Source organism: Coenobita brevimanus, chromosome 29, assembly GCF_032717465.1.
Source record: "Coenobita brevimanus isolate Jiangsu-jjx chromosome 29, ASM3271746v2, whole genome shotgun sequence".
NCBI lineage: Eukaryota > Metazoa > Arthropoda > Malacostraca > Decapoda > Coenobitidae > Coenobita > Coenobita brevimanus.
The window spans coordinates 45,055,880-45,083,369 of record NC_136982.1 but is presented as its reverse complement, the minus strand read 5'-3'; the positions used below and the strand labels follow the sequence as shown (position 1 = coordinate 45,083,369).

At 42.5% G+C, this 27,490-nt stretch overlaps 1 protein-coding gene across 1 annotated transcript in view; it reads left to right on the top strand.

Annotated features, from left to right (window-relative positions):
- Positions 1 to 27,443, top strand: part of FoxK (forkhead box K) — a 66,259-nt gene extending 38,816 nt beyond the window's left edge. The window contains exons 3-10 of the mRNA XM_080268832.1: positions 11,267 to 11,403; positions 12,379 to 12,530; positions 15,515 to 15,661; positions 16,443 to 16,636; positions 16,907 to 17,106; positions 19,866 to 19,934; positions 20,310 to 20,517; positions 22,740 to 27,443. Coding sequence (XP_080124958.1) covers positions 11,267 to 11,403; positions 12,379 to 12,530; positions 15,515 to 15,661; positions 16,443 to 16,636; positions 16,907 to 17,106; positions 19,866 to 19,934; positions 20,310 to 20,517; positions 22,740 to 23,013 — 1,381 coding nt within the window. The 3' untranslated portion in view covers positions 23,014 to 27,443. The remainder of the gene's footprint in view (positions 1 to 11,266; positions 11,404 to 12,378; positions 12,531 to 15,514; positions 15,662 to 16,442; positions 16,637 to 16,906; positions 17,107 to 19,865; positions 19,935 to 20,309; positions 20,518 to 22,739) is intronic.
- Positions 27,444 to 27,490: the final 47 nt, after the last annotated feature.

Below are 27,490 nucleotides of genomic sequence, written 5' to 3'. Positions count from 1 at the left end.
TTTCGTGGTGTGTTAGTGAATCAAAGTATGTAGTTCCGTTTTATAGCAATGGATTTATCGAATGAATGTTTGGATTATTATTATTATTATTATTTCTTAATGGGACGGTGGTTGAACTGAGGGAGTGGGCAGCAGATTAAATGTTCTAGTTGTGTGGTGTGTTGGTGAATTAGTTACATATTATAGCCAGTGGATCAGGTACATATAGTAGAGCGATGTGTGTGTTACAGCTCTGGATTTACCGCATGGTCATGGGGATGTAAAATTTCCTTGTTGTTAAATGATGAACCCAAGACGAACTCGGGGATTGGGCAGCTTGAAGTTCTAAGGGCACGGTACGTTAAGTATTACTGTGCACAACTCAGTCTTGCGTTTATCCAATGGGGGTATGTTGAGGTAGGCTGAGAGTTCATGTGTTTTATCTCGGCCAACCTTGAACGAACTGAAGGCTTGGTCAACAGGTAGTGTTCTGGCTGTGTCGTGTATTGGTTGGTCAGGTATATAATTTAACAGTAGTTTGATCGCAAAAATGTGAGGATGGGAGGAGGGGTTGCTAAAGTTTTAGAATCGACCACCATAAATACCAGGGTCAGGGCAATAGATGAATAGTGTTCTAGTGGTGTGGTGTTTTGCTGGGGTGTCTTACACATAGTTCATGTACATAACAGTTTGTTATATTGTTGTAGGGATGACGAGATGGGCCGAGTTTGTTTTAAACTCATAACCACCTTGGAAGAACTCTTGGTCATCAGATAAGTAGTATTCTAGTGGTGTGGTGTGTTGGTGGGGCGGGTCATGTACATAACTCAGCAGTGGTGTGCACAGGACACGCCGCCTTAAAGCTGTCAGGGGACAAACACGAGCTAGCAAGGTGGCTGGAGGGAGATGGTGGGGGGACGCATGCGTAGTGCGCGTCGTCTCGCCCGCCGCCGCCATCCCGCCAACACAACGCTTTAGTGCACGATAATTCAAGCTTACTCTCCTCCCCCCCCTTACGCCAGTGTCTTCAGGTATCATTAAATCTTTCCTCCATCACCAGTTTCAAGTAGTCGTCTTAGAATGTTCCCTCTAGCATGCGTGACTGTTGTATCCCGGGGTTGAAATATATGTAATGAGTTGGCATCCATCTTTGTAAACAGAGTCCCAAGGTCAATACTGGATGCGCGCGAACCTGGCCATCTTCTCAAATATTTATGTTATGCTCCTATAACACTGGTATTTACAGATACTCTGGAATAACTAAATTGTGTTTGTTGTTGAGGACTTTAACTATTCTGATGCCTGGAATGTGAATATAGGATGGATATACTATTATTTCGCGGGGTTTTGTGGAGGGAAAGGATGGCGTAATATTGGGACGCCGAGCGGTGGAAGGTGTAGGTTAGGTAGTAGGCGAACGGTTGTAGGTTGTAAATTTCTACTCCAATTCTCCCACCATTCATGTTTTGATATTTAGGTGGGGACGAAGCCGTGTTGATGTTTACTTTTATCTTAGGTTTTAGTATTCTTGTTCGATATTATGTATGAGGCTGGAAAAGTCATGGTAGGCTAGCATTTACCGAACTGTTCTGGGTTGTAGCTTTCTTAAGTCTCCCACCATTCATGTTAAGGTATTTTGACGGGGACGAATTGTGTGTGTGTGTGTGTGTGTGTGTGTGTGTGTGTGTGTGTGTGTGTGTGTGTGTGTGTGTGTGTTAAAATAGGTGTAAGCGAATGGGTGTAGGTTGTAGGACTTTGTTCTTTACTATCGCTCATATTTATATTTTATGTTGGGACGGACTGTTGTGTTGACTTTTATGTGATTGTGATATTCTTGTTTGGCGTTTTATACTTGGAGACTGGTATATATTTTCGATAACAAGCCATTGTAATCACGTTTTCTCTCATGATTCCGGGGGCTTGAATAGTGATTGAGTGAAGGTGTGGCTCACTTAATTGCACAGAATTAAGTTACTCTCTTTCTTGCTCTCTGGACTCTTTTCATCCTGTCCGTAGGTGGGAAAAGATGTATGAGTGATGATGTTTTTTGGTGTTCTGCCTGTTTTAAATTTAGATTCTTGTAGATTTCCATGCTGTCCGGATCCAACCCCTGACCCCATCCATTGGTGGGTAAAAGACGTCTGGATGATGATGGAGGAGGAAGGTGGTGATGTATTTGTGTATTTCATTGTGATTTCTGCTGTGCTCTATTTAAGGAGATAAGGAGAGTGTAACTTAAACGCTGTGTACTACCTGTGCCAGTTGCGTTGCGTTTTATAGTGGGTCATGTGTTGCCAAACAGTGTGGTACGGAGTAGGTTTGTTACGCAACATTGCACTCTCTCTCTCTCTGGTTATTTTTCAATCATGACCTCGGACCGTGGGATTGTTGAGTAGGTTATTGAGGGAGAGAGAGTCAGTGTGTGGAGGATGAAGTGCATGTGTGTGTGTGTGTGTGTGTGTGTGTGTGTGTGTGTGTGTGTACGGCATGTAGGTTGTACTGCTGCAGGTGACCGCGACGAGACATTGGTAATGAGAGCAATAAGTTCACCTTGCTTACCTTCCTTCCTACTTATCAACCCACCGTTCCACCCTCCACCCACCCACCCACTTTCCTTCTTTCTTTCCTCCCTGTTTACCTACCTACTTAACAACCCACGCACCCACCTCCCTCCTGCCTTTCCTCCATGCTTACCAACCTATTTACCTATTTAGCTCACTATGCACCCTCCCTCCCTACCTGGTGATACCTGTTTACGTACCTGCCTGTCTACCTCCATCTCCCCCTACTTCCTTCCTCACCACTATCTCCCCCTTCATACCTACTCCCTACTTCCTTCCTTCTCCCTCCCTACTTACCTCCATCTCCCCCTACTTCCTTCCTCACCACTATCTCCCCCTTCATACCTACTCCCTACTTCCTTCCTTCTCCCTCCCTACTTACCTCCATCTCCCCCTCCCTCCGCACCTCCGTCTCTCTCACCCTAGCCAGACCCCATGTTAAAGGTGAGGGCCCGCCGCTTGCACTCCCTGCTTTCTGCTTGCTTGCTTGCTTTGCCTGCTTGTTTCCTTGCATTTCATTTGTTTCTTGTCCTTTTGCTTATTCCTTGCATCTTTCTACTTGCTTGTTATTTTGTTTGTTTACTACTGTCTTCAGTTTTGCTTTCATTTTCCTGTTTGTTCCGTGCTTTAATTTGTTTTTGCATGCATGTTTTTTTTTCTTGTTACCATTATCGTTTTCTACCAGCATTTTTCCTCGTTCAAGCCTTTCCTTTATCCTTGCATTACTTCTGCTTGTTAGGTTGCATTTCATCCTTTGCTTATTGCTACGTTCTGCTTACGTTTCTCTTTTTTTTGTTCTTTTTTTTTCATGCTGGCCTCTTTGTCCTATGCCTTTTATTACCTTGTTTTGTGGTTGCTTTTGTCTCTAGTCCTCATGCTTTTCCCATACATTTTTCCCTCTTCTTCCTTGCAAGTTATCTGCGTGCTAGTGCCTTCATTTCTGCCGGCATTTTCCTTGTTCTATTCCTTGCTTTTTCTTTCCATTTGTTCTTCTGTCTGCTTATTTTTTATTATATTTATTTTTTTTTACTTTGCTCACCATTTCCGCCGCGAACTGTTAACGTGTTTTATGCTTTTCGCCTCGTTTCTCTAGTCACCATGATGTCTTGCATTTCTTCATGTTTTAGTCCCCTTACCTTCTGCTTGCACTTTGCATTCTGCCTCTTTCTACTTTTTGCTTGCAATTTTTTTCTTTCTACTTGCATTTCTTCCCCTACTTTCTGCTTGCTTGTCTTCCCCTACTTTCTGCTTGCTTGTCTTCCCCTACTTTCTGCTTGCTTGTCTTCCCCTACTTTCTGCTTGCTTGCCTCGTGCTTGCGTTTCTTCCTCTTTCCTGCTTACATATCATCCTGTGCTTTCTGCTTGTCTGTTTTTTCTTTTTCCTGCTTCCTGCTTGAATTATTACATTACTTCGTTTCTTCCTCCGCTTTCCGCTTGGATTTCTACCTCTTTCCTGCTGACATTTCTTCCTCTACATTCTGCTTGGACATTGTCCTTTACCTCTTGCTGGAAATTCCGCTTGCTTTTCTTCGATTTTCTGTTTGGATTCTATCCTGTACTTTATGTTTGCATTTCTTGTATTTTTTTTGCATACTATTCTTCCTCTGCATATCCATCTGATCATTGTTTGCAACTCTTCTCGTACCGGGTACCATTCTCCTGTTCCCTTTTAGATTCATCCTCTGCTTTCTGCTTGCATTCCTTCCTCTGTTTCCTGCTTGCATTCCTTCCTCTGTTTTCTGCTTGCATTCCTTCCTCTGTTTTCTGCTTGCATTCCTTCCTCTGTTTTCTGCCTACACTTCTTCCTCAGTTACATGCTTACACTTCCTCTTCATCTGTTCACCATTCTCCTGTTGGTCTCATGTATTTCTTGCTCTACCTTCTGCTGCATTTCCCTTCACTTCCTTCGTGCATTTCCTCTGATCTCCATTCCCCTGCTTCCTCTAAGATCGAATATTCATACTCCCGAGCACCTTTTCCATGGCGATTTATTCTGCGTATTGCAGTGTTATAACTCGGTAAGATCTTGAAGTTTGTCTTCCTGACAGCTGATTGATGGATGTGTGTGTGTGTGTGTGTGTGTGTGTGTGTGTGTGTGTGTGTGTGTGTGTGTGTGTGTGTGTGTTTGAATGTTTCTTGCCTGTGTGCACGCGTAGTTCTATGTGCTGGCAGTTTTTGTTGGTTTGCTTGTGTGTGTGTGTGTGTATGGTGGGTTATGTGAGTGGTATGTGAATGTGTCTTCCATGTGCTTGCGCATGGATGTGTGTGTGTGTGTGTGTGTCTGGCGTGTTTGGCCGCCACGCAACTGGCTGGGGCTCCTCGCATCACCTCACACACACACACACACACACACACACACACACACACACACACACACACACACCTCCTCCTCCTCCTCCATTTCCCTCCTTCCTCTCCCCCTTTTTCCAGTCCTCTACACTCCCACCGTCCCTCCTTTCCCAGCCCTCTCTCCCTCCCTTCATTCTTTCCTCCCTCCCTCTCTCCCGTTCCTCTTCCCTTCCTAATAACACATCCCTCTCCCGCCCCCCCCCTTTGTTTACACACATACCACTCCCTCCTTCCTTTCTATTCCTTGGTCTTTATCAGGCAAACCCTTCCTTACCTCCTCAGAGGGTGCGGTGGGGGAGTGTAGATGCATTGAACGCGGGTACCAGCAGTCTTGGATCGCGGTAAATGTAGGCTGCGTGGCGGACTCACCACACCCTACTCAATTCCCTTCTTACAACTCTTACTCCCTTATGAGCCGTGTCGCTTACTGCTGTCTCCTGCTTAACCTCCCATTCCTTGTGTCTGCCCTACCATTCTCTACCTCTGTCTTTACCATTGTCTGCTACCACTGTCTTCTGTTTCTGCGTCAATAGTTTGCATCTGTCCTACTCTTCTTTAACTCTTTATGACTTCACGGCTATCTCTGGTTACTATCTGCAGCTCCTCTTGTGCCGTTTATCTGAATTGTCCATGTATCTTTACCACTGTCTTCTGTTTCACCGTTTGCCATGGATCCTGTACACTAACACACACACACACACACACACACACACACACACACACACACACACACACACGGCAATCCGAGGCTGTATAAAGGACACTGACAGGAAGTGATAATTGGGCTAAACAAAGAGCAGCCTGAGTAGGTCATCAGCTACTGACCAAAAATTTGTTACTTTGTTACTACAGGAAGGACGAGGAAGAGAGTCCAAAGTTTTGCCATGTCTCGTATTTTTCCTTCAAAAGCATATCTAAGTTAGGACAAAAATGATCGAAATATGTTTAATAATTATAGAATTGCGGTTTAGAAGGATCTTTATATGTCTGAGAACCCTGCTTTGTTATTTAAAATTATGTGAATGTATGAGAATCCAAGATTTGTTCAAAAGGAGCCCTAAATGTGGCTGAGAATCCTAGAAATGTAGTTTAGAAAGGATCCTAACCAGTTCAGGAAGGGTGTAAGTTATGGCCGAGCGTTTTTCTAACTTGGAATAGGCTGGAAGTTTAGGTTGTTCTGTGGCTCCGGGCTTATCTTTAATAATATGAACCTGGTGGACTTCAGGCCTCACTTACTATCGCTTACAGTCAGCCATCCTCTTTTCGAGGATATTGAAGTAGTTGAAGGATGTTTTTTATAACCACGTAGTGTACTGATGCTGCCATGATTTTTGTCTAGCGAAGGTGAATGACAGTGTATGTGTGTAGAGCGAAGTTTGCAGTGTGAAAGTGTATGTGGGTTGAAGGTGAGAGTGTTGAGTGAGGTGTGAGATGATAGTGAATGTGATAGTTAAGGATGTGTAGGGTGAGAGTGAGGGTATGTAGAGTAGTGATACTGTGTAAAAATGAGGGTGTGTAAGGTGGTAGTGAAGATTGACGGCATGTATATGGTACGAGAAGGAAAAATGAACGTATATAAGGTACTAATAAAGGAGAGGTGAGTTGTGATGATGATAAAATTAAGGGAGGATGCGAATGATGATTGTGTGTGTGTGTGTGTGTGTGTGTGTGTGTGTGTGTGTGTGTGTGTGTGTGTGTGTGTGTAAGGAAGTGGCGAAGGTGAGTGTAGTGAAGGTGAGGGTGGGTGCAGGGGGAACATGACTAGGACTACTGGATCAATCGACGGCTGGCGCTCCAACTATTACGTCACTTCCCCCCTCCCCCTTCCCCCCCTTCACCCTTCAGTCTCTCCCTTACCCTCACCCACATTCTCACCCATCATTCCTCTATTCTTATCCTCATTCTCACTTCCCCTCTCCCTTACTTCTTTATCCTTATCCTCATTCACACCCGCTGTCCTCATTCTGCCCTCCCTTTACGCTATCCCTTACCCTCACCCTCATTATCACTTCCGTTCACCGCTTGCCCTCATATTTACTTCCGTTCATTTCATTCTTAACCCCATCGCCCTCATTCACTCTCTCCCTGACACTCATATACTCACTTCCTTGTACCTTATTCTTTGCTGCCTTACCCTCTTTCTCCCCTTCCTTCACTCTCACCCTTACCCCATCCTCATTTCCCCTCACTTCATCATTTTCACCACCCCTCACATTCCTATCCCCTCACCGTTATTCTCTCTCCCTTATCCTCATCCTCACTTCACTCTACATTCTCATGCTCAGTGTCATCCTCATCCTTTCCCATGACTTCTTCACCGCCACTTTTTCACTCATTTTGATTCTTCCTCATCCTGCATCCCTTACTCACTCACACTCATCTTCATTCTCCATCCACACTAATACCTCAAGCGCACGCACACACACACACACACACACACACACACACACACACACACACACACACACACACACACACACACACACACTTATTTAGTGACAGTGTAATACTTCTAAAAAAGTGCAGCTAAAGCAAAGGTTAAAACGTGCATGTGCATATTTTTGCGATCAGTAATTGTGTGCATGTCATACTGATAGATACGAGAGAGAGAGAGAGAGAGAGAGAGAGAGAGAGAGAGAGAGAGAGAGAGAATGAGGTCGTGCATAAATGTATTTTTGCTTGCCATAATTATTGAGGGAGTGACACACACACACACACACACACACACACACACACACACACACACACACACACACACACACACACACACACTCATCTTCATTCTCCATCCATACTACTCTAATACCTCAGGCACACACACACACACACACACACACACACACACACACACACACACACACACACACACACACACACACACACACACACACACACACACACACACACAATAAATATTGAGAGAATACAAAGAAGCGCAACCAAGATGGTCCCCAGTTTGGCAGATCTGTCACACAGAGAGAGGCTAGAAAAGCTGGATTTGCCTTCCTTAGAGGAAAGGAGAAAGAGGAGAGACATGATTGCAGTGTTCAGGACCATGATAGGAGTAGATAAAATTGACCGAGAAGATCTGTTTGTATGGGATAAGAGAGCAACAAGAGGACACGGAATGAAATTGAAGAAGTCAAGTTTTCCTTATAGAAATATACCTGCGGAATACCCTGGACAAAGAGATCGTCCAGTCTAAAAACTTAAACGAGTTTAAAGCTAAATTTGACTTATTGAGAAACAGAGACGGGATCCCACGAGCGTAGCTCATTTCCTGTATATCACAGTTAGGTATATTAGGTAAATACATAAGTATTTGGAACGACTTAGACGAAGAGGTGGTGCAGGCGAAAAACATTCATGTGTGTAAAAGTAGACCAGATAAATGTGGATATGGAGACAGGACAACACGACCATTGCTCATTTCCTGTATACTACAAATAGGTAAATACGCACACAGGGAGAGAAACTACCCCCACACCTTGTACCATGGTGGGTGGGTGGCGTAAGATAAAGGTAGGCTACTTCGCGTCAGCCCATTGGAGTGGAACTGGTGGAATATGGAGTGGAGTGGACGGGTGGAGTAGGTACGTGCGTGGCATGACCTGGTCTGGCAGGAAAACGTAAACAAGAGGGCGTCCCCGTCTGGCGCGTTGATTTAATGTCTTATTCACGGAGCCTGGCCAAGGGGTTGGGAAGGGGATGGAGGGAAGAACCCTGTTTCCGTCTGGGTACACTGTTACTGGGATGCAGGAGAGGATCTCCTCCATGTGGTGGCATCGATATGACAGGGCGGTAGACCTGCTTTGTCTCCCTTTATGCCCCGAAAGGAAGATGGTGGACCGCGAAAGAGGAGAATCTTTGACCTATAGTCCACCGGGTTCACGTTGAGATGAGCCTGGGGTTGCTACTCTTGCTTGACACATCCATTCTCCTAAACCCCTTTTGCTATGACATTATTATTATTATTATTATCATCATCATCATCATCATCATCATCATCATCATTATCATCATCATCATTATGACTAACTTAAAGGCCTCCCCTCGGTGTCGTCCATTCTTATTTTCAGTCGAAAGGTAACAGAAATTTCAATTACTTACGCCGTAAGCGAGACGGAGCGAGTAATTTTTCCCTATTTTTATCCTGCTGCGACACCCGTTGAGAAGAGAGAGGAGGGGGAGGGGGAGGGGGCAGGATAGTAGTGTTTGCAGCTATACTAAATTTTACTATAGCATTATAGTATACAGTTTTAGGAGTATAAGATGGGAGGAAAGAGAAGTGAGAGAGTGATAGTACAGCAGACTCTTTACTCTTCTCTCTTCTGTGATGCTGGTAATTTCAATGCCTGACCAAGGACGAATCCATCCCCTTTGCTTAAAGCAAATACTAAATTTGAAGCAAAAGGCCAGAGGCGAGTCTTAACCGGGAACCGGTGGCACAATTGGACTGAAAATTGTTTTATTTTTCAAGTAAGCATTTTAACGGTACCTTGCACTAACAAAACTTGCGAAGCTTTGCGCCGTTTTTGCCGTCACGGTAACAAATAAATACAGAAATCGGATCATTATGATATAGATGATGATATTATTATTATTATCATTATTATTTATGGAGGCTTGAATAATGAGTGACTATGGCTCATTAACTCGGGCACACATGGATTTGTATCTCATTCTATGTTTTCCTACCTCCTCCCACCGTGGGGTGAGAAAAGAGGTCTGGATGATGACTATGACGGTCTTTTTTTTTCTCTCTCTCCCCCCAACCCCACGTTTTTCCTCCATGCTCCTCATCCTCGCCCTCCCTGCGACCCCATCTCCACCTTGTTCCCCCTGTTCCTTTTTTTGCCCTGTTTCCCCCCCTCTACTTTCTCTCTCTCCTCTTGTGCGTTTCCCTGTGAGGTCATTGATCTGTTTTGTTACGTCTGAATCACCAGGGAGAACCTAGGTCGCTACCCCACCCCATCGAGAGAGAGAGAGAGAGAGAGAGAATTTGTTTATGAGGTAGAGTTGTGTGTGTGTGTGTGTGTGTGTGTGGAGTGAGTGAGTTTTGTATGTAAGAGAGAGAGATGGGATTTTCTTTGTAAGTGTAATGAGTGGGTAGGAGAGAACCATCTTCGCTTTCCTTGTCCTTGTCTAGTAGTTTTGTTACTACAGCCGTCTACTCATTGACTTTCATTGTTCAAAGTTCATGTGTCACTTCAAGCTGTTACAATCACATTGGAATCTTTCACTTCAATTTTGGAATGCTGTCTACCTCGAAAGTGGGCCATTGAATCTATATCAAGGAATGGACACGAAAAAAATAACGTCATACATAAACATATACTTTTGACATGGAAAATGGTGTGTGAATTATTGATGGATGTTAGTGGTTAAGGGAGTTGAAATATTTGAGTGATAAAATTGGTAAATGGCATACACACACTACCCTCCCTCCCTCCCTCTTATTTTTTCTCCATAGGGTCTTGAGGGTGGGCTACATAATCCAGAACATTGAGGATAGGAGACCAACCTATGCCTCTGGTAGCATATGGCATGATAGAAAAACCTCCAGTCACCTCTAGAACTCGAACCACTATGTGCAAGCCACAGGACATTCCAACCCGAGAGCACTACCAACCACATCATGAGTAAAATCGAAGAGTGTTTGTGGTGGAAAATGGTCAGGAGAAAATGTGTTTGATGAGCTGTGATGTTGGTGTGACAGTAGATTTATTCTTTTACCATAACTTGGTGGAGATTTTTGACCTTCTGCATTAACCTCCTGATGGTAGAATAAGACAATACAGTACTGTATTTCCATTTTACATCCTTTCTGTTGTACTTCTTTGTGATCTGTTATGTGTCTTTATGTTGATGTTGTTATAGGCCAGCACTGAAGATGGAGAGAGGTAAATTTTAGGCCAAGTTAATGAAAAGAGTACAGTACGATTGGCCCTCTTTATATGTAGATTTGCTATATGTGGGTTAATAAATCACACTTATAAGTAGGTAAATACTAACATCTGATGATGTTATGGTGCACTGCAAAGGATTTTAAGGCAGTCACCTGTATAGTTGATTATGACTGAAGGGGCTATTTTTGAAGCCAGTTCACGGGCATCTTAAAAACCTATTCCTTGCAACTATGGAGGACCAACTATAAAGTTATACCTGTTGACTTTTTTTTTTCTTTATTTCTTTTTATAATTTCCCTCCAGTTGATGTTAAATCTCTCTCTCTCTCTCTCTCTGTGGGTTTGTTAATGTTTTGCCTTTCTCATAATAACATTGTTCTTAAAATTATCTGCCTTATTGACAGAATTAAAATTGTCATTTTCTCTCCCACTTGCTAGTATTGTTAATGTTTTATTTCTCTTCTTACAGTGCGGCCAACAGCTGTCCAACATCCCCACGTGGGGGCCATGGGGGACTGGCAGGCATCAAGCGTGGAGTAAATGCTGAGAACCTGGTACAAGCAGCATATGCTGCCATGGAGGACAAAGCTGATATTGCCAGCACAGGTCAGTACCATCATAGTTTGTAAATTTTGGCTGACAAAGATCCATAACCTCTTCGAGCTCAGAGCCAGCTTAGTCAGATTAGAGAGTTGATTCAGCAGCACAGGTCAGCTCCACTACAGTTCATTTATTCCAACCTGGCAGAGATTTTTAACTCCTTTCAGCTCAGTTGATTAAGAGTACAATATGGCAGTCATATTGTAGGACTGATTCTGCATTTACTTAAGGAAGATCATCCCAACTTTATAACTGAGGCTCAATTTCATGCAACTGTGACTTAGTATTTAGGTTGTAACCATGACCCAGTTCTGTCTGGTGAAAACTGAACAGCTATGGTTTGATAGATTTTGGGAGCCTTGGAGCTGTTGCAGTTCTTTAATACTAACAGTATGATGACAATTTATTTACTTCTTTTTATGGCCAACAGCACAGTGGTATGTATGTTCTGTATGCTTTATACTGTAATGGCCAGTTCACACACCAGACATGGAAACCAGGTCTGTTACTTTATTGCACATTTGTTCTGACCTGACAAACATACCAAGTCCTATCAGCTCAGTTGATGGCCACCTGTGGTCACATTGCTGGGTTGATTTGACAAGTAACCAAAGAGGCTCACTTTTTATAATGAAGGCCCATTTTATTTCACTCACCAACAGCTTGGTAATCAAACTGTGAGACTTGGTTGTATGTAGAGTCTATGAATCGCACTCAACGCTGACGGATATGCCTAATCTGTGAATTCCACATGTGTGTGGGGTGCCACATCTGTGAAATTTTTTAACGTAAAAAATTACTGGTCACAATTGTGAAATGCAAGAGACTTCTTCACATTCATTTTCATATACAAATAATAATATATTGCAGTACAAAAACCACTCAGTACTGTATTAAAATTGTGAGTAACCCATTTCCCATCATATGGAAACAAGCTAACCATACACTATTAATCTGGCTTTACCCCATTGGTGTTTGCAGTGACAGTCTCCACAACTCACGAGGACCAGTTGGGTTTGAGTGGGACGGGCCAACAGTACCACCACAATGGCATCCAGGCATCAATATCTGATGATGGCTACTTCACATCACCTCATCCCCCTGACCAGCCACACAGCCCACCAAACACTAAGGTTTGTACATCATCACTCATTATCATCACCATCTCTTAGTTTATACACAGTATCCAGTGATGGATACATTACATCATCACACCTCCCTAGCCAGCCACATGAGCCACCAAACACCAAGGCGAGTGCATCCTCATCATCTTTATAGTTATCATCATCATCATTGCCCCACTGCCAAGCACTAAGGTTTGCACCATATCACCACCATCATTGTGAAATTCGTATACCGTACTATACGACAGTGGATATTTCGCATCGCCACACACCTTCTGCTAGGTACTAATGTATGCATATCATCATCATATCCAAATCTGTGATGTTAAGGATATAGAGATGTATACTCTGGCTCTTTTATTTCCTTTGGGGAGATATGAATCAGAGTTGAAGCATTATCCATGTAGTCTCCCTTCTGTGCTATAGGATGTTCTAGGGACAGTGAATGTGAGAAAATGAGCAGATCTTAGCACATCATCTTCGAAAGGTTGGTGTTCCTGTGTTGAGTGACGCACTTGAAAGCCATTACAAAGGTGTATGGTGGAACAGCCGTTACTATAGTCCTTTTACCTACCGATTGGCCCAAATTTTTGTTCTTGTGCAGCTTATTTCAACTAGGTCATTGGAGGAAAAGGAAAATACAGTACTACAGCTCTAACCTTTCCATGGCACTTCTTCATGAGTAGCATCATATTTAAGTGTTATATTGTTTATATAGCTCAGTATTCAAGATGGAGAGACGGCAGTTTCAGGCCAGCTTTGAAAGCAGTAGAATAGAGATAGACACGGAGTGATTCTTTTGGTCATTTATTTCAAAAGGCATGGTGCTTACAGCATTTGGATATAAACAAACCCCGATTTACGATACCCCTATATGCGATACCCTGGATTAGTGATGGGGGTAGAAATACCACCCTAACCCATCTAACAATGGCCGAGCCCCGGTTTAATGATGGGGTTTGAAAGCTTTGAGGAGGATGAGTGAGTGCTAGGGAGCACCACATGTCCCCTAGCCTTGTGGGAGATAGCAAGGATGACGACCAGGACCGGACACGGACTTAAAAGAAGTAAGTGATTAGAGGTGTTTGCTATTTTCTGACCTATTTTTTATGATTTTCAGATTTTATTTGTTGGTTTTAGTGACATTTACAGGTGTTAGGCGTAGGTTAGCTTCACTTTTTACAGCTGTCATGTCATTTAGAGTGGCTTTAAACTTTTGGACTCATTTGGGTGGGTTTAGGACTTGGTTTTGGAGAAACCAAGGCTCAGAAACGCATCCCTATACTTTACATGTTAAATCATCCTTGATTTACGATACCCTGCCTAGCGATGGGTTTTTACTTAACCAATTGCATCGTTAAACCAGGGTTTGCTTGTACTTTTTGGTGAGAGTGGACAGCATAATGAATAATTGGAAAGCAGAAAGAGAGGGTTTGCATCAAGAGAGTGAGACATGGAAGAACAGAATGCATGAACAGGTAGACTTTGTGAGAGAATACTTTTGCATACTGTTTATTATGAAATACTGCAAACTATAATGTATACATCTGCTTTATACAAAAGTGTTCTTGCTTGTCATGCATTTAACAGTTGTATTATGATTACTGTGTATAATTGCCACTGTGTGTAATATATTTCTTAACTATCCATCCTTTCACCCTTAAATATATGAACTATCCACAAACTCCAAGAAGGGATGGCCACTAACAAATTGCCTTCAGTTACCATATCTCTGCCATTAGGCTGCCCTTCCTCCATTGTACACCACCCTCATTCAGATACCCCTTCACCACTATATTGCTCCACCTCATTCTCTATCTCCTCCCTCCCCTCTCCCCCTGTATGTCACTCACAGACACTCTCCTATATTCATTTTTTTTTTTTTTTTTTTAATCAAGGTGAAGATGCGCTTGACAGGTTGGTGATGATTGGCTGAATGCCGTCCAAATAACATCGTTGTATTTCTGATAATTACTAGGTTTTGATTCACATTACAGGTAATTATTTGAAATACAACGATGTTGTTCAGACACATTGCATTCATCCAATCTTCATCAACCTGTCAAGTACATCTTTGCCTCAGTAAAAAAAAAAAAATGAATATAGTTAACCTTTTATTGTCATTTTCTCCGCTTGGCCAGATCATCTGAAGGCTAAAATTTTTCAGGCCATTCGCACCCAAATCACCGCCACAGCAGTACTGAAATTCCGCGATTGTTTGTCTGCCTCTCCCTGTAGCTCCTCATGCTCCTCTCAGGTAACCCATTTCTACTCCATTCATATTTGACATGTGGTCTTCTTGCAAAGTCCAAGCTTTACTTTCATATATTAGAGTGGGGATGACATGATCATCATGCAATCCTATGTTGCCCCATGAGAAGCATAGGAGTCCAGGGCTAGGCAAGTTGGTCCTGACCTTTAAAATGAGAGTGACCAGCCTCACTCATCCCTGAGTGGCATTACGTGAGCAGTAAACATCAACCATCCCTTGGATATAAACCTTCACCGACTCAATCCGATTGGAGTGCCACAATTGTCCACTAAACCACCAGGTGCCAAAATTTGGTTATATGGTTACCTCCCAGCATAGTAAATGGTTTCCTTGTGTACAGGAAATCATTTGGCTTGTCACTCAATGTAGAGTCACCCACAGGTAGAAGGAAGAGGAAAGAATAAAGGAAAGAAAAACAGAAGAGGGAGTGTAAAGTCACTGGTAAGCAGAAGGATGAGGAAAGAAAGAAGAGGATGGAACAATTGTTTTTTTTTAATGTGATTTTCCTTAACTGTGTACCCAGTCTCTCTCATTTCATTGAACTGTCTGCCTTTCTCATTATTGCTAGATGCTTTAATCCCAGAAGGGGTGGCCAGAAATGAATTGACTCCATGTTACCTTGTCCTTGCCATCAGGCTGCCCCCTTTGCAGCTTGCATCATCCTTACTCTTATACCTCTCGACCCCACCCATGTACACTAAAGTACTTAATTCACCTACAGGATGACTCAAAGCCTCCATACTCCTATGCTCAGCTGATTGTTCAAGCCATCTCCTCAGCCCCAGACAAACAGCTGACTTTAAGTGGCATCTACTCCTACATCACCAAACACTACCCATATTATCGCACTGCTGACAAGGGCTGGCAGGTATATACTGTTGTTTTTGTTTTTTTGTACAGTAGTAGTGAGGCATTGATGAACTTTCACCTGATGGTGCTGTGCACCGTACCTTGAGTGGAGTGAAGCATTTACAGCATCCACCAAGAAGCCAAACTTTCATATTTCCTTTCACCTGGCCTTGGGGAAGGACCCTGGTCCAAATCTGGCATGGTACTGTCTACCACAAGGGGGCACTGGCTTCCTACAAGATATATGTACTGTACTGTACCTGTAGGATGGCCCCACAGAAGCAGTCTCGTTATGTGTGTCTACGGATCTGCTTGGCCAGACAGACCAGGGTAAAGCAACAGCAACAATAGTGGTAAAGTGTTTATTCTTTGAATCTGGGTAACACCCTTTTTTAAAATGTATTTTTGCTCCTCCCTGATTATTTGATTTTGCCTAGGAAAGGCCTCTCCTATTGAAGGGATGTATGAAGGCTGTACTCTTGCCTAGAAAATTGATTCTAAGAAGAAAAAAATCATTAGGAGGTAACAAGAATAAATAAGACATCCACAGGCTTTATAAGTTAGTACAGTGAACAGTTGCAGATCTAAATATCATTTTATATGATTTTGATAAATAAGGTGCTAGAGAGGGTTGCCATCTCATGGTGGCACCATTATAACTAGAGGCTCCACTGCCAGATTATATGAACATCCCTCAGCTCCCTCCCAGATGCCCAAAAGGAGGATCCTGGAGCTGCAGTTATTACTACAGCTACCACAACTGCTACTACTACTACTAGATTTACAACTCTCCCCAACAGAACTCCATCCGGCACAACCTGTCTTTAAATCGGTACTTTGTCAAAGTTCCGCGATCACAGGAGGAGCCAGGCAAGGGCAGCTTCTGGAAGATTGACCCAGCATCAGAGAGCAAGTTGGTGGACCAAGCTTTCAAGAGGCGGAGGCAGCGAGGCGTTCCAATATTCAAAACCCCCTTCACCCACCTCTCAAACAGGTTGGTCATCATCTTGTCTCACTGCTTCACCCTAATGCATTTTCTTATGGTGAGTGAGGTCTTTGGGGGGGGAGGGTTAATTACTGATTATGTATGGCATGAAATAAGTCACTGTAAAAGAAATTCTCCAGAATGAATGTAACTAGGAGGGAAATTAGATCTGCGCTACAGTAACCAATAATCATTGATCAGCTGTGTTACAGGGGCTTTGCATAATTATTTCCTTTGATGTTTTATGATTGAACAGTATAGTTTTCTGGCACTGAACAGCAGATCTGCCCCTGCGTCCCCTTCACACATCGGCATGAGTGGACTGGCCACGCCAGAGTCCCTGTCCCGAGAAGGTTCACCGGTGCCGGAGTATGTCGACTCGGCCACCGCCTCCCCTCTCAACCCTCTCAACACCGCAGCACAGTATGACGTCAACACCACCAGTGCCCCACCCTCTCCTCCACCCCCACAGCATCAAGGTATATCACATCACCAACATCACTTCATCATCCTTTCTAACTCCAGATTCCCTCCTGGGATCATCATCCTTTCAGACTTATGATTCTCTCCTGGGAAACCCCTGGTCTTTTACCCTGACTGCTCTTCTCTCTCTTAATCCACCTCACTCCTCTCAGCTTGATCCTGCATATCACAATCATATGATCTGACAGACCTCCACATTGTCCTCTCACAGCCCTCATATCAGCAACCATTCCTATCATCGACCTCTCTACGAGCACGTAATCAATCAGGCTTCTTTAAACATGATCCCCGTTTCCGCTATACCATGTATATCTATGTGCATCTTTGTGTTTGAAATACAAATTACAAATGCACAACCTCCTCTCCTGACACATATCCTTTAGTTGATCTCCATTATCATTTTCTCCTGGTGCTTCATAACAACCCATTATGTCATCCTCAGGACCAGTGCCTACTTTTCCGTTCATATCCCTCATCACGATCACTTTATAGCTCCTGGGCATTTCCACCACTACTTCACCCAGCTCATCCCAAAACCTGTCTTTCTCTCACTCCTGTCCTAACACGGTGCATACGCTACAATCACTGCCACTTTCACCTTCTCAAACTTGAACTTGACATACATACACCTCAAGCTGACACATTTGTAGTCTGTCATTCCACTCTGCCACACCTCATTGATCAACAAAGCAACTCCTTCCTTACATCGTCCTCTCCCATTCATTCCCGATCTTACACATTTCACACCCTCCCACTCCTCCACTTCGCACCCTTTCATCTTCGTTTCATACAAAGCCATCACAGCATATCTTGTACTCATGAACACATTCACCACTTCCACCTTCTTGCTCTCCTCATTCACACTTCTCACATTCCACATGTGCCACGCGAGTCTGCCCATTTGGTTGGGGCCCTGGGCAGGTATTGGGCCCTCCGAGGCTTTCTGAAACGACTGCCATGATTTAGTGATTTTGGATAAGGGAATCTGGGAGACACTTAACCCTGCCAGAAACCCCAGTTATATGGTTACCACCCAGCATAGTAAATGGTTTCCTGGGTACAGGAAACCATTTGGCTTGTCAATCAGTGTAGAGCTCATATGGAATCACTCTACATTGAGTGAGTGGATGATGGGCGCCCCCACCTACCACAGTTCAGCATTTAATATTGAGAAGCAACAGTTTTAAGACGACGATGATGAAGAGTTTTAAGCCAGGTTAAAGTAGTGGACATAGTGTAATTAACTAGAGAGACTGTTTCAGTAGATTGACTCACTCTGCCAACACCTCTGTGCTGTAGTTGTTACTTAGTCCTGGTTTGTCTGGCCGAGCAGACTCATGGACCATGGGTAAACAGGTGCCTCTGTGAGGCTGTCCTACAGGTATAGTACGGCACATACACCATGTAGGGATCTGGCACTCCCTTGTGGTAGTCAGCACCATACCAGAAGCAGACCACCGAGGTGTAAAAATAGCCATTTTATGTCATCCCATAATGTTCTAGTTGACCAGTAATATAATGATTTGTGGAATAGTGGAACAGTGTTTAACTATCTAAGCCTGTGTTTTTGCCATCTGAGGATTGTATGTGGCTTACCATCCCCCTCCCACAACAGCTTCCAGCAACTGTTGAGAAGTACTAGTAGCTGTTTTTGGCATTTGGTTTAGCTTCCATTCCATTCCATAGAAAACATCAGCTGCATCATGGCAAACCTCACTGTGGGAATGATGATTACATAAAGAGAGCATGGCATCCTTTTGTATGTATGTAGAACAAACTTTTGAACTGCAAAGGTTACGTAATTTTATACAGTAATCTCTCAAGTATCCAGCGTAATTCAGCCAACCTCCACGCTGAATAATGCAGAATGCTGGATATTGAGCCGGTATCCTGAATCAACTATCCATTCAACGCTGAGCCAGATAATGTGTCACTACCCTAAGCTGTCCATTTCGACCCTAAAAATTTTCCAACCCATGAGTAAAAGAATAAAATCCAGCCTAAAATACAATGCAGTATTGATACAGTACATGTAATACAGTAATACAGTACATTTTATAGTCATAATCATACTGTACTTACCTAGTGTTGGCATCGATGGAGGGTAGAGTAGTACACCATGCAAGACAGTGCACTCAATCTTGTGTGGTCTAGTGGTAAATGGCTCTCACAAAGATTGCTGCAGCATGGGGGACCACAGGGTAAGTCACAGCAGTAGAGGATAGCCATCGAGTCGGTCACAAATGCACAATGCACAGATACTTCCTTACTATTCATTGTCCATGGGAGAGAATGAGAGAGCAACAGTAGGCTTGGTACGTTGGGTGGGCAGCTCCTGCAGTGCATTGTGATTGACTGGGATGTTGCGGGGTCTGCCTACGCGCCAATTGGGTCCCATGTTTGTACCGGATGATACACATCACTACCAAAAAATGCATATTACCGCCGATTGCTTGCCATTTCTGGGCCTGATATTGCCTAAAATTGCTGGATGTTGTTTCAGTAGAGGCGAGCCAAAAGTGCTGGATATCGCGATGGCTGAATATTGTGACAACGACAGATAATTGTGATATTTCTGTAGATGTAAACTCCTTCATTATGAGAAGCCTTTCCTAAATTGAATTGAGTAGTTTGGTACGAGCAAAAATAAACAAAAAATAGCATCACACAGATTCATGGGGATAATAGTGAAGAAAATATATAGCTTACTGAATAACATTTAAATTTGAATGCCTAATACTGTTTACTCTTACAGGTGCAACTTTGATAGGAACCAGCGGAGTCAGTGTTCAGAATTCCCAGCAGCTCATGTCTGCATTGCAAGGTGTGTCTGAGTTTCTAAGCTTTCGATATTTTGTGTATATATTAGTTGTTATAGCTTCGAGGGGAGATAACAGTGTCTCCATTTGCCACTGTCATGGTTATTGCATTATTGCAATCTGTTATCTACAATAAAAGATGCTGGAGAGGGATGCCTTCTTGTAGTGGCAGATACAACTGGGCTGTCCAATTACAAAGACATCTCAGTTCCCTTCCTGTCCTTTGAAAGGAGGATGGTGGACTGCTGGAGTAAGGCAGCCTTAGCCTCCTGTCCACCAAGTTCACATTCATATGAGATCAGGGTGACAGCATCCACTAGTTCTGTTGCTTGCAGCGTCCTTCTTGTGAAACATGACACACATTTCATTGTGATCTTCAGGCAAGTACCTGATAGCCACAGCAGGAGGGCCAAGTGGTGGTGGGTCCGGTAAGACGGGAGAACTGAAACAGATCCAGCTGACCAGTGGAGGGCAGGGAGGAGAGTCCACCTCTTTCACACAAGGCCAAGTCATCGTACAGACCTCAGCTGACCCAACCTCCTTCACTCACACTCAGGTTATCTTGCCCACTCACCTCACTAAATATGGGTAAGTTCATGTTCATCCTAACACTCAGGTGGCATAGAAGGCTGTGTAGCGCTTACTTGTTAATGAATGATTTTGTGTATTACAGAATAACACTCTCTTGTATGTTTAGTATATTGTTTGAATATTGATCTGTCTGATAAGTGTGAAGCTACATGCACAATGTTCTTTAACTTATCAGATGGAGCCAGGATTCTGGAGGCATGAATGGTGAGTGAATGTGAATGTGGCTCTTTCAGTTGAGCAAACTTTGGGTGGTATCTCAGTCTATCAAGCATTGTCTGGCTCCAGACCAAAGTACCAAACAAAAATTAATTTTTCTTTATTTTCTTGTCTTTTGTTTATTCCTGTGTTTACTTATAATCATAAACAGGGAGTTGTATGTTCTTCACAAGTGAGGAGAAAGATGATATTTTCTGTCTGGGTCAAGATAATGGGTGTAACTGTGTGTTTAGGCATGGCCATGAGTGAAAAATTGTACATACACTCATCACGGCAGCAGGTGGTGAACTGACAAATAAGGTGTGAGTGTGTGAAGTGTAGGTCAGTCTCATGGCCCAGATGTTTGTTCACTTCCCAAAAGTTTTCACAGTTTTCTACAAGTCACACTGCATCGAATGATTCAAACCAGTACAACAAACCTGAGCAAATAGTAAAAAATACCAAGACAAAAATTTATTTTTCTCTTATCATGTCTTTTTTGTTTATGCCTGTGTTTATTCATAATCATAAACAGGGTGGTTGTGTGTGTTTCGCAAGCGAGGACAAAGATATTTTCTCTCTGGGTCGAGATAATGGGTATAACTATATATGTTTAGGCATGGCCACGAGCAAAAAAATCGAAAATCCACTCATCACAGCAGCAGGCTCTGAACTGCTTGATAGGATGTATGGGGGTGTAGTGTAGGTCAGTCTGAAGTTGTTCAGAACGTTTGTTCACTTCCCCAAAAAATTTGCTGTTTTTTTTTATACACCGCGCTCAAACGATGCCTGCGGCTATTTATCGGCTAAACGTCATTCGATGCTGGCAGCCACAAAGGGGTTAATACCACTACACCTCTGGTGCAGGCACTTATCACAAACCCTGTGCAAGATGGAGTTAGCTCCCCACAACTTTATTGCAAACTTGCACAAGGCCATGTTCCCTCTGCTTTGACAGTATGCCACCAGCCTTAGATATCATCTTTTGTTTTATTTACATTTACCTCAAACCCTTGTACCCCATTCCATATCTCACTGAACAGTGTACATATGCCACACACACCCTCCTCCAAGATTCCTCGAGTGGCTTATTACACTTGACTCTCCTTCAAGGACCATATGTTGTACAAGACATAAGTGGCAGTGCACTCCCAGACTCATTGCACCCAAGGCAACTACAGAACCAGACTTTGGGCAACAAAAAGAAACACAGTTTACAAACAGTACATTAGATGAGTGATGTCCTATGCCTCTTTTTACAAACATTAGTTGAGTGATGTCCTATACCTCTCCAGCATGGACTCCCATGCTATCAGGTACTTAGTACAGCACCATGCAAACCTTGCAGAACAACACCCTATGCATCACCAATGGTTGCACCAAAACCATTCCCACAGCTTGCTTACACTCTGAAACTAAAACCTTTCCTGTCAGACTATCCTGATATGAAAGGCAACAGTTCTCTGCAGCAGCCTGCGCTAATACACGGCACCCATGTTAGTACATGACAGGACACACACATACCTAGGCACATAAAACAGTTACCACAGATTATCAAACTCTGTACAATATCCCACCTCCAAACACTCCAACACTAGCAATGAAAAAACAGTTACTTCACACACAGGGCAATGCAACACCTGTATCAGAACGCTATATGACAAGTTCCTTTCCTGACATCTACCCATCGGAGGTGTCCGTAAATGGAGCTAATTGAGTTCAAGCTCAGCGTAGGTCAGGACATTACCCAGCTCTTCTCAGTTACCAGCATAGCTTTGTAATCACAGATGACATGTCCCCTGCTTGTACAATATGCCTACAAAATATAATGGAGCACAGTGCAGCAAATGCCACACTAAGATACAGACACATCAACAAATATTTTAAGGCATGGGACAACCCCTTAGGGGCAGTTGCTTACCTGCAGTCAATGAGTCTGCTCCATTAGACATAACTGGGTTGACCAACAACAACCTGACTTGATAAGTGGTGTAGTAATGAGTTTCTCCTTTGTGTTGTTACAGTGGAGGGTACGTGACGACAGTGAATGGTGAGATAAAGCGTGTTAGTGTGGGTAGCTCAGCTGGTGCCACCATAACTGGAAGTGGCAGCAGCAGTTCTGTGAGAGGCAGCGGCAGTACTACTGTGATGGTAGGCACAGTGACCACTGCACCACAAACGACAGAGTATGTGGAGGAGGTGGTGGAGGCAGAGGGGGTGGTGGTTGCAGCACACCAAGAACCTTTAACCAAGCGACCAAGAATGGAAGGGGACGCAACGCTTTATGAAGATGAGTAACCCTGAGGACGCCTTCTCTATTAGCCCATGACACATTTCATGAGACCCACTCAGATGGTGGTCCTTATGTAGTGCAAGTCACAGTTCTCAAGCCTACAAATCGGGTGGTAATGTCCCTACCACATGAAGCAGGTGGTACTCAGGTTGGTGAAAATTCTGTTTAGCTTGAAGCAGTGAATTGACACACGTTATCGTTAAAAGATACAATATTCTTTATACGAGCAGAAATGTTGAAGTTTCTTATTGGCAGAGAAGTGAATTTTGAGATGTTCCTTCAGGAATTATAGAAGAATGTTTGGTTAAAAGTTTGTTGACAGTTTATACATCTAGTTAAGGTGCAAGACTAAAGACTTGTGCAAAGGAAATACACTGTAGTGCCTGATGTTTGCCATGATTTTACAACTTATGGCATGGAGGCCCACATACTGTACTGATGCTGTTCTGGACATCGGTTTGATGAATTGTCTTAATGGTATCATAAGTGTGATGGAGATTGAGCAAAGTTGCAAGGATGAGCCGTGCCTCGGTGTAAGTGTCACACCATTGAGACTAATGTCATGTACCTGATGAGATTATGGAGGTTGCTTTTGGGGCAACTTGTGCAAATTTACTACACGTCTCTGACATTTTAATGCCCATTAGTTACTCTGGAGTAGTTAATGACTGTGTTTAAGGATGTTTTGCTTCAAGTGCTTTTAAGTTCTGATGAAAAGGACATCCATATATGAGAATGACAACGCTTGCATGTTTACAATGTTACTTGGCTTTTCTTCATGTCTACAGCAGATTACTTTTGAATTTACTTGTTTGACATGTGTTAAATGTAAAAATTGATGTGAATGATATAATATAGATTAGCCATAATAAATGTCGATACTTAGTTACTATTCATATGAGTTTAGCCTTGTGGCTTATACCAAGTATGTTCCAGTGGAGTGAATGTATCTCTCTCTTTCACAAGTACAGTATGTTCCAGTGAAGCGAATGTCTCTCTCTCTCTCTCTCTCTCTCTCTCTCTCTCTCTCTCTCTCTCTCTGTGTGAGTGTGTGTTTAGAGCAGTAGATTAGTGAAATTATTTGTGAATATGACTCATTAATATGAGGAAGCATTCAGAATGGGCTGCACGGAGAATTCATTGTTCAGAAAGTTGACTGAAAATTTTTTATTTAATTTTGTTATGTACAGAATGCCAGTGAAAATGAGTGGGAGTAGTAAAACCCTGCCATATGTGTACAGTAACAATTACAGTTGTCTAGATCTGCTTACTGCAGCAGATGTTTCCTTAACTTTGTACTAAATATGATTAGCATAGTTTTAAGTATGAACTCCCATATTTTCCTTTAGTGTCTGAGAGGCTATAAATGGTGTGTAAATGATTGTAATACTATTACCTTTGTCAGGAAAGGCAGTGTCACATAAATATATTACAAGAATACTTCCTTTCCCCTGTACATACCAGGAACAAATTAAGAATATTTAGGTTTCAGATCACACTTCATCGAAATGATATTTTTGTTTGTGGGAAACGTTTGCATATTGTCACTTTAACTCCTTCAGCCCAGTGACACATTTTTCATTGTATTCTGGGTAATATCAGACTGTTTTATTCAGCTTATGAGAGCCCCTTGGTATTGAAGGGGTTAATAAAGGATTATAATGTGTGCAGTGTGTCAAGGAGAGCATACAGAGATAGTCAGGTGTGAAAGGATTATCTTGCTGGTGAGTCTCGTGAGTGTGTGAAAGAGTTTTGTTATTTGAGCGACATGTTATATGCTGGAGGTTGGGCTACAGCTAGCTCTGTGGCTAGAGTAAGGAGTGGTTGGAGGAAGCTCGGGGAGCTATTGTCACTTCTGACATTGGGAAGGCTCTCCCTCCAAGCTAAGGGATCTTTGTATGCAGTACATTAGGAGTGCAGTGTTGTATAGCAGTGAGATTTGGGCAGTAAAGGAAGAGGATATTTGTTGGCTCAAACCTACAGAAATGACGGATTAGAAGGATGTGTGGTGCGTCCTTGAATGTGATGCCTGGGGAGGCTAGGTGTACGGCTGAGGAGTCAAGAGGAAGGATGGGACTGGAGTATATTGGTGTTGTGATGAGGAGGGGTAGATTAAGATGGTCTGGGCATGTGGAGAGGATGAGGGATGACATTTGGGCACAGAAAGTGAGAAGTGTGAACGTTAGGTGAATAAGGAGGCTGCCAGAGATGAAGCAGCATGGAGTCGCCATTAGGTGACCAAGGCTGACACATGCAAGTATGTTGGAACCTTTATAAACAATACAGTATGATAACTAACATATCCAGTTTGAAGAACCTCTTTTAAGTTGAATAAAATTATCAAGTTAACAAGAATATAGTAAAGACTGTCATTATAGTGGAGGGGATAAAATGATGGTTAAACTTCAATGCAGCACAGACTTAGTAAAAAAAGAAAAATACCAGTTTTGTGAATTCATGAAGACAGGTGATCTATGCCACAGTGGGACAAATATGGTGTAAATATATTGTTATTTTCTTAGCTGTGGCATTTGGCATGAACTTGCATGAATATCCTAGAATCACCACACATTGCAGTTTGCTGATTACTTGTGTATCAGCTGTAAACCATTCATGAATGTTAACACTGGTAACATTTGCACTCTCATATTTTATTATATTATTTGTTTAGGCTGCCTAAGAGTACCACATGAAACATTCAAGTTACATGGTATGAGTCCTAATTGACAAAGCAAGTCATGCTGTATTTGTCATGGTATACCTTACTACAGAGAAATGTTTGACAAAATACTGTGAATTATTACTACTTTCCTTACAAGCAGCTTTGGTGACTCTAGGTTTTGCTTGGTATAAACCATGTGCCACAGAAAGGGAAAAATCTAGTTTTATGTGATGGCCAAATGATGTCAAAGAATTTAGTAGTAAACTATTTCCTGGACATTATAAAAATGCTGTACTTTATTTTGACATTATAAAAATGCTGTACTTTATTTTTTACTGATGTTGCTTACCATAGGTAAGATATTTTCTCAGTTTGTAGTTTCTTTTGGCAACAAGCTGCTTGTGTTAATACAGCAACACATTCATATATACATCTGTAGAAATTGTGAAATCAGTAACCAAAGACTTGTCATATTGAAATGCAATCATTACTTCTGTACCAGTGAAACCGCTATTAAATTATTTTCTGAGACATGACCCATTTTGAAACTTGATTACTGTAATTGTATTTTTGTCCTGTGATAGGAATTAGAATAGTCTGTATCATCTTTACATCCTGTTCGAAATAATCATGAAACACATTACATTTCTTTCCCTTCCGTGTTCCCTACCCAATAGACGTGATTAATTAGCTTCTTGCTTTGGTATGTCACCATATGTAGCCAATTACTGTATTGCAATTTGCAGTTACTCTCCAGTTTATCTTGCTTGTAAGTGCAAAAGATTGTCTTCTTGTTTTGTTAAAAGAATTTTTATGTGGCATTTTCAATGTGTTGAACATGTGTGTTTGGTTAAGTGCTTCAAATTTTTCCCTTATGCAGAAAAGCTGATGAGAGACAAGGCAATAAGTTCTACAGTGCTGCTGGACAGAGGCATGAACCTACAGTGAACAGAAGCCCTGTCATCTGGCCAGTGCTCCCCCTGTCATGCCTGACAAATAGATTGAGCTTTTATCTATCCATCTACCTATATACTGTATATAGATAGAATCTATCTATCTATATAGACAGATATAGGTGTGTGTGTGCATGTGCGTGTGTGTGTGTGTGTGTGTGCGTGTGTGTGTGTGTGTGTGCACAGTCAGCATGTTCATTCACACATCAGACATTAATGAACAGAATATGTAACTCAGGCAGTCAGGTGGCAAGACAACCCGGCTGTGGTGCCAAGCTTATTCTTGGGAAAAATGAATGTATGACAGTCATGGTGTTCTTGTATGATAGTGAATTGGGTTATCTAAAGGATTTAAACTAGTTAAATTTAGGACCAGGGTAGTATTTGGACCAATATTCAAGTTATTTGGTGAATTGTGAGGTACAAAGTTCTTTTGTATTCTGTGTTAGGTGTAAGCTGATGAAGTGTAGAATCCAATCTCATTTAGGCACATATAATGCAGATTATTAATATTTTCTGTATATCTGCATACTATATGCAAGTTCATCAAACAACCTGAGTATTTCCAAAGAATCTGCCCTAAAATTAGTGGAGAGCTAGTCGTCCAGGATGGCTTGGATGAAAAAATACCAAGATTCCTCTATACAGAAAAAGGCTTCCCTAACCCAAAAACTCCTGACATTCAGGAGGGATTATCCTGACTTCTCTTCCCCATCCTCAGCTACTTCTGTCACCAACCCACAAACTCTACCCTGCCTTGATCATAGTGATTCGTATGTACAACTAATAGAAGCAGAGTGAAAATAAACCTATTAACTGAGCATGTGGTTTTACTTATGTACTTATAACTTACCTTCCTATAGATGG